General features: G+C 37.5%; 1 protein-coding gene across 5 annotated transcripts in view; it reads left to right on the forward strand.

The window, feature by feature from the left end:
- LOC122824250 (cadherin-18) overlaps positions 1-13,582 on the forward strand; it is a 199,553-nt gene that overhangs the window by 154,256 nt on the left and 31,715 nt on the right. For all 5 annotated transcript variants that reach the window (XM_044104627.1, XM_044104625.1, XM_044104626.1 and 2 more), the window contains 3 exons: positions 223-390; positions 1,295-1,482; positions 3,276-3,529. In XM_044104627.1, coding sequence (XP_043960562.1) covers positions 223-390; positions 1,295-1,482; positions 3,276-3,529 — 610 coding nt within the window. The remainder of the gene's footprint in view (positions 1-222; positions 391-1,294; positions 1,483-3,275; positions 3,530-13,582) is intronic.

Genomic DNA, 13,582 nt, shown 5'->3' on the forward strand with positions numbered 1-13,582 from the left:
ATGGCACATCATCATGGATCTTTGTGACCTGACATAAATGAACAAATTTATATCACATAAGCAGAGTTTAAGCTATAACCTCCTTCATAAGAACCAGAATGGGGGTGCATGATTAAAAAAACAAGTAATTGGTCTTGCAATTTCAAAACAACAAATAAATGTTTAGATGTTCCACATGTTATGTTTATCATCTTAAATTGCTTTGTTGCATTAAATCTGCAGGAATTATCAGAACCGCCTTAGCAGACATGGACAGAGAAGCCAAAGAACACTACACCGTTGTGATTCAAGCCAAAGACATGGCAGGTCAAGTTGGAGGGCTCTCTGGCTCCACCACCATCAACGTCACCCTGACAGACGTCAATGACAACCCACCCAAGTTTCCCCAAAGTAAGTACTACAATAATGGAATTATCGAAGAACAGATTTCTCTATATAGTTCTTACCTAACTTGAACAAATTGTCCCATTTAGGTTGAGTATGTGAAGCTAATGGTTGAGCCGAAGTGTTTTCTGCTTTTCCCTTCTTGCTTAAAATCATTTTTCAATGCCATGCTTTCAATGCTTGTTGTAAAACCGAGCACGGTGTTGCTCTTACATATCTCCAGCCTTGAGCTGAAAGAAGTTTTCAACAAAAATTACCTGATGCAGTTTTATAACCTAAAGAGTATTTTTACAAACTGTGCAATCCTTTCATCTGTAAAAGACGAAAGGATTGCCTCTGAAATGCAAGGTTTAAAAATGAATTTAAGCAAGAAACAAGCTTCAATAATAGGGACAGAATGACTAGAAGCTTTTTGCTAAAGAACATGAACATAAATTAATTATATTAGTTAGTAATTCTTATTGTCACTTATCAAACCTTTTGAACTCAGAATTCTAAACTTATTTTGTTTTCTATAATTTGCAAAACCAGATGAATATTGCTCCAACCACTCTGTTTCCCAGCCTGAATTCTCTCGATTATAATGAAAAATTTAAGTAACGACAGAGCCTCATCAAGAATATTGCCCTTCAGCAACGAGTTTCCCATTTATTCTGCAGCAAAGAACCATCAACATTTCCCTGAATAAATATCTGCTTCATTGCAGTGCTATCAACCACAGTTTAGCACTTAATGTCAATTGAAGCACTGCAGAGTATTTTTAATGACATTCCCTCAGGAGCAAATAGTGACAGAGTCAAACTGCTTAGCGAAGCTTTTAGGTAAAAAGTCAGATATTCAACTGTTTGGTGCAGTGGAGATTTTGTTTTTTTCTTTCTCTAAATGAGTACAAATCAATGTTCATTCACAGAAAATTACCAGCTGTATGTCCCAGAATCCGCTCAAGTTGGGAAACCGGTGGGGAAGATCAAGGCCAATGATGAAGACCTTGGTGTTAATGCGGACATTAAGTATAGCATCATCAACTCAGAGGGCGCCAATATGTTCTCCATATCCACAGACAGAGACACAAAGGAGGGAATCATCAGCCTGAAAAAGGTAAGCGAGCGTAACTGCAAAGGGAAAAGGCTGGTATCCATGGGAAGGAAATGGTTTGTTTACTGGTACCAAATGAAAGAAAGTTTGGATGGAGATGCCAATACCTGAAAATGATCATTTGACTCAGAACCTCATCTACCATAACAAGCTTAAAGTTTTAGCCTTCAGTATCTTGTTTCTTGTTGATTACTTTACACTCATGCCCATTGTGTTAGGACAGGCTTTATGTACAGTTTGGCTTTTTTTTTTTCTAGTGTTTGACAGCTAATAGAGATGTACAGTAGCTATTTGTACTTGGATGGTAAAAGAGATTTTTAAATTGAAATCAGATTTCTGAAATGAAAAGTTGCTCAAATACTCTGTAGTGTAAGATTTTTGACCACAAGAAGAAAGTAGCAATTTTTTTGCAAGTGTTTTGGAGATGTACTTTTACATTTTAGTTAAATTGGCTCATTTTGTACATTGGATCCCTGCTTATTTGTGGTTCAGTATTTGTAGAGTTACCTATTTGTATTTTTTGTATTCAGGATATCTAAAAGTTTCAAATGAAAATGCGGCTGGAATACCTGGGTTCGATGCTGCTTAACACTAAAGGACCACTTATTGCTGATTAAGTGGACCTGGGAAAACAAGAATTTAGCTTGCGCAATAGTACTAACATGGTTTCCATAGAGTGTATTAATGCTTACTAGGGGATATTTGGTGTTTGAACTATTAAAGTAGCCAGAAGCGTTTTAAGAGGGGCTTTCAAATATTCTCAGATTTCAGCCATTCATCTGTGGCTTTGTCCCTAAACCATGCAAATACCGCCATTCTCAGTATTCTGAATCCATCTGTCTGTCCATCAGTTTTCCAAACCAGTTTTGTCATGTTTAAGAAGAAAGTATTTCTCAGAATTTCAGACCACATGTTGAACAATTTTGACTTAGGAATTAATGTTTGCAGCTGGTGCTCTTGGTAAGTGAGATTTTTCTTTTTCATTCTGGAAGGATTTTGTTGTGAATTATAGCAGCCTTGTTAAGAATTGTCTCCTTGATGAGCTCCTCGTATTGTGCTTATCAAAACGTTTTGCATCTGACATACTTTAAAAGACACCCACAATGTTCACACGGTGAAGGAAATACTCTTAAAAAGGTCCTTTTGACGAAATATCATCCCTAAGTGGCAGCCATTGTACAAAAAAGTTATTTAGACATCAATGAGTTTATTCACTTGAATACAACAAATTTCATCATTAATTTACAAATACATTTTCTTACAACACTTACTATATAAGTAAAAGAAAGAAAACTCTTGAATCAACCTGCCTCTTCCTCAATAGTGACAATGTTGTGGACATGTAAATTAAATGAACAATGTGATAGGTTATTTTCATTTTTAACTCAAAAGTCTATAAGACTTAAGCATTTTTTCTGATAGTGTTTTGAATTGATTTATGGTAAAAAAATTTTCAACTCATCGTTCAAAAAGTCCAAATTTTACTCCATGCACTGAAATGCACATTTATATTAAAGCAGTATGCGCAGTTTTGCTGCTGAAATCATATTTCCTTCTGTTATTTCTGTCACTTGAGCTTAAGGTAGAACTTTTGTAAATTAATTACCAATAGACTCTTTCTATTTTTAAACATAATAGGATTTTAAACTAGCCAAATCACTTAGTTTCAAGATATTTGACTGAGTAAACCATAGATTACTGTAGTTTGTTTTCTTGCATTCATTTTTATATAGAATTCTCATAGTTTTCTTTTGTGCCATAAAAAAAGCTTTAGTGTTATTTTATTTTTCCTGCAGCCCCTGAACTATGAGAGAAAGAAGACCTACACATTACACATTGAAGGAATGAATACACATGTGGATCCACGGTTTTCCTACCTTGGGGCTTTCAAAGACACGGCTACCCTTAAAATCACAGTGGGCGATGTGGACGAAGCCCCCGTCTTTTCTATGGATTATTATATCTTGGATGTTTACGAGAACTCACCGAGTGGAACTGAAGTGGGATCGGTTACGGCTCGAGATCCAGACAGCAGAAACAGTCCTGTAAGGTAGGAGACTCAATCACATTAAATCTGAATGTACAGTCTGAGCAAAAAGTTCTGAAAAATTGATTGTTTGTTCCTTTAGACTTGCAAACTGCAAATGCAAAGAAAACCCAGCCTTGATAAAGCAGTTAGGTTATTTTGAGGCTCAGCACTTTTTCTGCTGACTTGCAGCAGATAAAAAGTATTTGGGTGATTTGATTCTATCTTAAATCAAAAGGTGTTTTGTATCTGGAGATTGGAGAGCCTGTGAACCAAACAGATAATTTTTTATCTCAAAAATTGTTTTATATAACCTGAGCTCACAATCAGTAAAACCCCAGAATATGTATACACATATATAGACATACTCAAATACAAACATGGGTACACAATACGTATATGTACATCATAACAGCATAAACATTTAGAATTTAACATGTTAAGGCTCTTTTAAAGCACCTAATTTGAAATTATCATTCGGTTTATTCCACAGATTGACACTGAAACACATCCGGATTTTACTTGATTTTTCTCTTTAGCATGTTAAGATACTAAACAAACCTCATAAATTATATTTACTGTCTTTTATCTTAATAATTTCCGAATACAGAATTATTCATTAAGGCCTTATACATCAAAGCATAAAGCATTAGAATTATTTACATATTCAAATACTTTAGATTTTACAGTATTACTTTGATTTAAAAGTTAATTGGTTGGTTCCTGTTATTCCGCTTTTTATGAAGCCTAATAGCTTTTTTCGTAACTTATCTAAGATGTCAATAGACTTTTTATTCTCTTCAGTTTTGCAAGGTGTTCTGCATCAATTGTTCTCCGGATGATGAATTTGGCAAAATTCAGAGAAATAAATGAGTGGAGAATAAAACAACTGTCTATCTTGGAAAAACTTTTCTACTTTCTGAAAATCATTTTAAAAAAATAGAAAATAGGTGTGGCACAGTACCTGACAGTTTCATCATCCTTTGATAGTCTACTACCACCTTACGCCATGTTTTCACTGACTTTGACATTAAAATTGTACTTTCTCCTTAAAACTGTGCTACCCTTTGTATTTTTGATAAAGTCAAGCTTGTGTCATCATCATTGCATAGCATAGGATGTTCTTTTTGACTGTTTCTAAATGTGTCATTGTTTTTCAGTGAAGTAAAACTTGTAATGTCATAAAAAATGTTCTTTTCTGTTATATTCCCTTTTATTTAACTTTCAGAACATTCTGAGGGTTCACAGGGAGGGTTCATGTTAGTTTTTTGGCTTCACCAGGTATCTGCTTATTTTTCCTGCAAGCCTGAGAAGTAACCTGAGGCAAGACAATTACTCTGCACATTTATATGCACTCTAAACAGATGCTTGTATGCTGGTGGGAAATGGGGGGAGGAAAAAATAAAAATTCATACTAGCCTTAGGCAGCGTTCTGAACAGGTGCCTTGTTCCTTGGCATTACACTCCAGCAACTACCGCGATTGTAATGATTTGAATTTGCTTCATGTTCTTGACAAAATTGATGGAATAGTTGTGAACCTGATACTCCTTAAGAGGTAATGCATTGGTCTTATATCAATAAGAAACGGTCTTCTGTTGTTGCAGCGTGTAATGGGATATTATCTGGTATATTTGGCGTGTGCTGCAGAGGCCAGAGGGTCCATAAAAAGCACTTAGGATTTATGAGTAGAAAGACGTAACCAGTTGGTGGTTGATGTATCATTAGGTCATTTGCAAGAAAATATACCCACTGTCATTCCATAATGGGATTCTCTTGATTATTCAATTGCTGCAGCAGAAAATAGCAACGTAAAACCTTTGCTTCAAGAAGTGTTTGCCATCCTCCCTGCTCCTGGTGTTGCTTCATAGCGTTTGTGTCAAAGTCAAGCCTGCAGGCCAAATTCTGCCTGCAGTTTAATCCTAATTGACCTTCACATTATTTCTAGGAGTCTATAACAGCTAGTTTACTAATGGACAGCTTAAAACTAAAATTGCAAATCTCCGAATGCTCTGCTGGTACAGGGTAGAGTCTACCAAAAATGGTCAAGTGAAAGTTGGAAAGCAGAAGCTTTCTGGACCAGTGGGAAGCCATCCACAGAGGACACCCAGTATTTACAGGAATTTGTAATTATTTGTAACCAATAATTAAAATGAATAATTAATAACACCAAGTTTTGTATTAATACTCACAGTGGAGACTGTCTTAGCAGAATCTATTTACAGCTCTTGGGGGCACAGTCAAGTCAGCGGCATGGAAAACAAATGGCTCTTTTTGGATTGGCTGCTTATCAAATGCCAGCCAATCAGTGACGTGCGGTGAGGTTCATAGCTGGTGAGGCACTGACGTCATCAGAATCAGATTTGCAAATAGATGCATAGATTGACAGCAGTTTACAGGTTATGTTTCACTTCTGCATCCTTACACATACAAACTGTAGCTCACAAAACACACATTTCCTTAAAAAACAAAACAAAAAATCACTATCTCTATTATAATCTATCGCTGCACTTGACTTGCTTCCCGAATCGTTTAGCCTAGCTCGCTGTCACTTACTCGGCAGTTGAGGAGTGAACAAGACGAACGTCTGGGATCTTGAGCGCCCCCTGCCATGAGGCAAGAGAACTGCCTGCCTCACCTCGAACCTGTTCTCTGCCGTTTATAATCGCTCATTACACGAAACACGTTACACAAACACAGTTGGTGACAAAAAGCACTGTACATTATATACATAAGCTAAATTATTGGAAATAAGTTCACATATTAAATGTGTTTAAACCATTTTATTGACGCCGTACAGCAACATGCTCTCTCCGCTTAGCAGCCAGCGCAGAGCCAGGGGTTGCGCAATCCAAGGTGAGGCAGAGCTCGCTGCTGCCTCACCGGCATCGCTTCCAAGCATTTGAATGGGAAAATAAGAAAATTCAGCGATTTTGAACAAATAAAAATCGAAATTGGTGAAGCTACATGAAAAATAAATATTTTTTAGTACAAACCACCGGATGAATATAACAATTTAAATTACTTTATGATTATATATTTTCTTTCTTTCCATGATGGCTGGTGAGGCACTGCCTCACCTGCCTCCCCTGACCGCACGTCACTGCAGCCAATAGCATAATATTACATATGCTCCATAAAAAGCAGATTTGATTGAAAAAATCCACAGAAAAATCTGCCAATGGGTGAATTCAGAAATACTGTAATAGGAACATTGAAGCATCACTGGATCTGTTCATTAAAGTAAAAGACAGGATCCACCGATCCACTCGTTCACTTCAGATACCAGCACAATAGCTGGGGCTTAACATAATTTAAAACCTAAAATGTTTCTTTTTTGACATGGACATAAATGTACTGAATTAAAAACTTATTTGTAATGAAGTGTGCTGCAGTACAGCACACTCAAATACACCAAACATGCAAAAACAGTCCAACTCTAATTTGTTCAGACAAAGAAACTGAAACTGACAAAGACAATAGTTTTAGTAAAACATGCCTGAAATAAACTGCAAAAAAAACTATTAAATGGTTCAAAAAGTACAATAAGGGATTATAGATATAATGTAAAATAAGTAATAAAACATGTCGTCGCTCAAAGCACAAAGTATAGAATCAGACTGCAGTTAATGTAACTGAAATGTATGCTATCTTTTTTCCGATTTGTCTTCATTTCGGCACACTGTTCTTTTGAGTTTGATACTCTTGCTCTATAGTAAGAAATAACTTGACTTTAATGCAACTTTTGTGGCACTTTTGACCGTTATACACAGGAATCAGAAGGGAGACGTAAAAAACCAGAAGGGTAGAAGAAGGTCTTAAGGTCAGGAGTTGGCCCCATATAGAAACCTCCACATATGTGGCACCTGTTGTACCCAACACAACATTCCCCTCCATAATGCAAGATTTTTTTTAATAATACACATTAACAAGCACAAGTGTAAAGCTTGTATCTTGTGACAAAATGTTTTAAATATAAACAGCCTGGCAGCCACAGGAGTCCAGCGGGACTCCAGTGTTGGCCAAAAAATTTCCTGCAGCTCTGTTTGGTAGTCTGTGTCGCACATGCTGTGGTAGAGGATGTTTCTGAAATGCTGAGGGCAGTGAAAGTGTATGAGAGGTAGCATGACAGTGAGCTAGTGGCACCATCAGCCAAGTCAAGCATTTATGAGCTGTCGTAACACTAAGAAATCACAACTATGTGAAGCAACAAGTGGAAACCTCTGTACCAGGCGGTTAACTCCCACTTCCATTAAACAAGGAGCATTTTATCACGCTGAGTTCAAACATGTTTGAGGGTATTTTTGACAGATCATTCCTTCTGTAACTGACAGGCAGCTTGGAACAAATAAAAGGAAAACATCATGGAGGCATAAAGGGAAAAGGCAGGGATCATAAGATCAGCATAGTCTGGTTTAAGACTCTGGCAGCATTCAAAAATGTCACAATTTCATGTTTCTTCACTACCAAAATGTGCTTACTGCTACTAGTGTTTACTAGTGTTTTTTATTCATAGTTTAGATTTATTTTGCATATACAGCAGACATGTGTTGGGATGATATTTCCATAGAAAATAATAAAAAAAAAGATAACTATCACATGTAAACAAGACACATTTCACGTTATAACGTGATAGTGCTCTGATTTTTTTTTCCTGCGTGATAGCAATGTACAATCACACTGATAAAATGAAACAAGATACAATACAATATGTCATAAATCTATGACCTAACTTATTTAAAGAGAAGCTCACTCTGATGACTTTTCTGGGGAACAAATGGGTTAAATAATCTACTCGTTTATGCTAATATTGCTCGCCATCGCTCCTTCTCAGTCTACGCCGAACCACGCCCACACACACTCGTGCTCCAGCAACGTCCATCCTGATTGGATGAATCCTGTGGCAGCGGGCTGGCCCTGACTGGGCTGACCAAAATCAGCCCCAATGTGCCACAAACCGATGGGGCGTGGCTAGACGCCTGTCAGTCATTGTGATCCGTGACAGACAGTAACACTGAATGGGGCTGTCAGCAGTTAGCCCTTCGGAAAGATCCAGGGATTTTCCCCAGGCGGTTTGATACCGGGTTTGTTGAACATTTAACATATTTTTAGGTGTTTAATTTTAAGTTGTTTATTTTATCCACTTTATTGTAAATGTCAGGGAGTGCTTAGCCCTACTAGCCCTCTTATACCAGCCGTCCCTGCAGTCAAGTACTGCTCTTATTTATTGGGCTAAATTGAATAAATTATAAAAAATTTCAATCAAATGAGGTAATAAAACTAAGCAAAGGCAGTTTTAGGAATGAAAAACTACCTCCTAATAATATTCGTAATATTATCTAAGATGACTACAAGTTTCACGTTTCTCAAAACTTTGGCTTGGTTTTCTCTGAGGTTTAAAGAATTCCAGTCCAATTCGGAGTTCTAATATCGGACGGTAATGTCAGGGTTCATGAGTGGATAAAAATAAAGAATGGAAAGTTTCAGAAAGTGCCTGGGCGTTCATCGAACTAAACCGGAACATCAGAGAAGGACCAGGAATACTGTGGGTCAAACAAGGTTGTTTATTGATTTGGAACCACTTAAATATCTGCTTTGTTGTTCTGCCAACTTAGTTCCTGTCTTGACTGGAGGGAGAGTGACTTCGGCTTCATGAGGGGTTCAGTCGGCCCCGAGGTCGCTCCTTACCGGACAAATTACCTGACCTCTCCTGGCTTTTGCTTCTGGGTTACCCGGAGATACCTCCCTTTGGATTTGGAGCAGCAGTAAATATAACAAAAATGTTCCATGAGAATTTCACTGAGGAATGTCGAAGAAGTACAGATAAAAGAAAACTATTCTCAGGAACTTCATATTAAAGTAAGCAAGCTGACAAAAACATTTTGTCTGCCACCGAAATGGGTACAGTTTACCAGGCTTGTTTTCAGATTATTTTGTAAAATCTCCTGCTGTTTGTGTTCTCTGTCTCTCTCTGCTTCTCACTGAGTCGGGTCGCACAGGTCAGCTGCTGCGAGTGCTGCAGGTTTCTGGGTTGAAGAAGCAGCAAAACTGTTTAATCAGGAAAGAATATGTGACTATGTTACTTTGTACAACCAATTCCAAAAATTACATTCATTATTCAGATGTAGTAAGTTGCTTAAACTAGAGAGAGAGCAGAAAAGCCGAACCATGCTTTCGTTCACGCTGAGTTTACGTGCAGCGGCTCTATTTCCTTCCTGTACTGCCCGATCGATAGTCCTCAACTTAAAAGCTGCATCATATGAGTTTGAAGAAATTTCTCCATCATGCCTGCTGCCATTAGGAACTGTACAGTAGGCCCTGCCTCTTTCACTTCAGCATTTTTCTGTTGACCATAACAAAATTATTACTAAATATTGACTGAAATATTCAGAAAATAAGTACCACTTCATTCTACGTCACCCACTTAAAACATTTGCCATTCTGAGGGAATCTTCACCATCATCATCTTCATGCTGACAGAGTTTCGGCATAGCATAGCATGAAATGAGTTTATAATATATATTTATATTTATATATAGTTTATAGTATAGTATTTAACATTTATATCTGGTTATTGCCGAGGCATTTAAATTAACTTTTTTCCTCAAAATCGTAGATGTGGTCTATATACATTTTATATTGTGTCTCTGAGGTGCAGTGCTAATGCCAAAACGTTTTTGTAAATCCACAAAAATCTATGGCGACATGGCTTGGTTATTACGCAAAATTCACATTTTGTACATTTTTGTTCTTCCATTTGGGTTTCTGCTACTTCTATAAAAACCACCCAGCTGGTGTTTGGCGACAAGTTCATGTTTTTTGGTGTCAATAACAGATCTACGCCCGAAAATGATGATTACACGAAACTGGTTTTGGTTTGCAGTTTTCACCGCAGAACATTTCTGCTTGGTTGACTTTCACAGCATTTGATATCTACTGTTGTTTCTGTCTCACTCTTTATCTCTGTTGTAGTAAAATTAGCTGCCATTTCAGTCTGTTTTATCGAGTGGGCGGCAGCAGCACAAGATGCAGTGAGGGACAAAACTTGCAAGTGAATAAAGAAAAAAGCAGCAAACAGAAAATATATAGATTTCTTTTGCAAGAGTTGACTGTAAGAGGACATGTGAAACCCTCAACCCAGCTCTGAATAAAGATATAATGTTGTTTTATCTTTTCTGTGGTTGTTTTGCCACCCTAACCTTCAACCTCTTTTGATTGAAGAGATAGAAAAAAACCCTCCAGGACTGACAGTGCCATGTATTTGTGGGTCAAAAGCTGGATTAGTATTAGGCCTTTAGGACATTTACTTTGTTTCTGTCTTTTACTGAATCTCCTAACCTGTCCATGTGAGGATGAAATGCATGATTGTGGAAAGTTTAAGTCCATACACATATTTTTTATGCTTTATCTCCCCTTTTCTGTTTTATAAAGATATTTGCTTCCAGAGGAGAAATAAATTCAAACAGTTCTGCTCGCTGTCAGATAAACCTTTGCTGTGTGTACATCTCTTCTCACTCAGACTGCAGACCTCCTTTTTTTTTTTCTTTCTGTGCCTCGAAGAAACACAATGACTTGCAGAATCACAGCATCTCATTGTTTACAATTTAGCTACTTTGTCTGTCTGTTTTCAGCATTTGACTTGAAATCCATTAATCTGTAGGACAAACCATAAAAACCCTTTCAGAGAATAAGGAGTAAAAACAAGTCCATAAAATGCAGCGACTGACCGGCTTTTTCTCCTTTATCTCAGTTTGCTCTCCAGAGCAGCCGAGTCCTGATAGGTGGGTTATAAAGTGCGCATATGAACCAACTTTCTGAAAATCATTTTATACGCAAATTCAGCTGCCGGTTTGGTGATTTTTATCAGACACTGTCTCGTCTGCTGAGTTTTGCGTTGTCTCTAAGGAAGGAGGGTGCATTTCATTTCCGATACTATTTTAAGCCTGTTTAAAATCCTGAAAACAAAAACAGAGAAAACAAAGTAAGCATGACTTCAGTGAGAAATTAATATTTTATATTAGTAATGGTGAAACCCATTTAACTTTTATACAGTTTCACAGTATAATAATGAAAAAAGAGGCATTTTACAAAGGAAAACAAACTGTTGTCCAGAATTTAACAGCTGTGGAGTTAACTGGGGCTGTACAACTTCTGAATCTGTTTTATACATCTTTTGTATACATATATTACATAAAAGCTATATAAAATACATTAAGATTTTAGGTGTGAAATGTTTAAGGCAGACCTGGGCATTTTAAGGCCCGCGGGCCAGATATGGCCCGTTGGGCATGCCTGTCCGGCCCGCGTCCCCCCAGTCAAAACGAAACACTGTATTTTCGTGTGCATGCGACACAGCTGTCTTTTATTTTGAAAGGGCTTGACGCACCGTTTATGAATGCACGTACGTAAATGCTAACGCACAGCAACAGGTGATGCTAGCAGCCGAATACACGATCCCCACAAAATGTCATCTCACGGTAAAAAAAGAAAAGTTGATTCCGAATTCTGCATTTTTAACAAGGCATGGACAGCGAAATATTTCTTTATTGAAGTCAAAGGCAAGGCCGTGTGTTTAGTTTGTGGTGCGCAGGTGGCTGTGTTAAAGGAATATAATATCCACCGTCACTACGTGACCAAACACAAGAGATGCAAGAACTTTTCAGAGAAAGAGCGCTTCACTGAGTCGTCTGTACTCGTAGCCAAGTTGCAAGCTCAACAAACACTTTTTACAAAACGCCTGGCATCTAGAGGAGCTGCAGTCAAGGCAAGTTTTGTCATATCCCACAAGATTGCTAGGAAGAGCAAACCTTTCTCTGACGGAGAGTATATTAAGCAGTGCTAATATGTCCTGAGAAAAAAGACGCTTTTGAGAACATCTCCCTCTCCCGCCGCAAACGTAACGAGAAGGATTGAGGACATCGCGACGAACCTGGTGCTGCAACTGAAAGACAGCGTGAATGATTTTGAGTACCGGTATTTTCCCTGGCTTTGGATTAGAGCTGTGACATACGGGACACTGCCCAGCTGCTCATCTTCGCGCGGGATCAATGCAGAATTTAGCATCACGGAGGAGCTGGCAGGCATGCGGTCAATGAAAGGGACAACAACAGGGAGTGAGCTCTTAGTAGAGGTAAATGCGTGTCTGGAAAGCTTGGGTCTGAACTGGGACAAACTGGTGGGCGTGACAACAGATGGGTGTCCAAATCTCACAGGAAAAAAAGTTGGTTTATTTAAGAGAATCCAGGACAAAGATACTTGAAGCTGTCTATTCCTTGTAGTATTTCAGTTTTGGTTCTTACAAGTTTTCAAGTCATTACAGTTTCATTTTGTAATGACATTTTGTAATGAGTTATTTTAATGTTACCTAAAGTGATATTAGTTTTGCGTGTGTACCTCTTTAAGTTTCTGCTATATTTAAAGTACTTTGTGGTACTTGTTTTCCCATTCATTTGCATCTGATTGGAGGTACTTTTGTGTTAGTCCTTCAAGTTGCAGCTCTGCAGGTTCGTCAGGCTTTTTCCAACACTTAAAACCATTTATTGCTCATATATGCAGTTGATCAGTTGATTAATATAACACACACCATTTCAATTGTGGAGAGATTAAAAAGTTAAAAATAAATTCACATGTGATATTTTTTTAAACTATTAATTTGATAGTATTAATTCTTACTTCAGCCAAACCACAAATTAATTTTTATTAATATTTACTGAATATTCTTCTTAACAAAAGAATATGATTTAAATATTTTATTACAACAAGAGGTATGAGAAAATGAATAATGAGTCAAGATTAAATTTGAGTCATTGCTGGATCGGCCCTCCAACATATTTCAGATTTTTCATGCGGCCCCCTGAAGAAATTAATTGCCCACCCCTGGTTTAAGGGATGTGAATGTTTTTGCAAGGTTCTGTCTTAGAGGTCGGAGAGTTGAACTGAAGCAGTTGTTAAAACTCAAACTTTTCTTGTTTCATGTTCCAGAAGCTGTAAACATTTCTCTGTAAATATGGCTACTGAAAATTTCCTTACATGTTAACAATGTCTATGTTTGGAGCAACAAATGCTCCTCTAGATTTTGG

The sequence above is a fragment of the Gambusia affinis genome, linkage group LG21, assembly GCF_019740435.1.
Source record: "Gambusia affinis linkage group LG21, SWU_Gaff_1.0, whole genome shotgun sequence".
NCBI lineage: Eukaryota > Metazoa > Chordata > Actinopteri > Cyprinodontiformes > Poeciliidae > Gambusia > Gambusia affinis.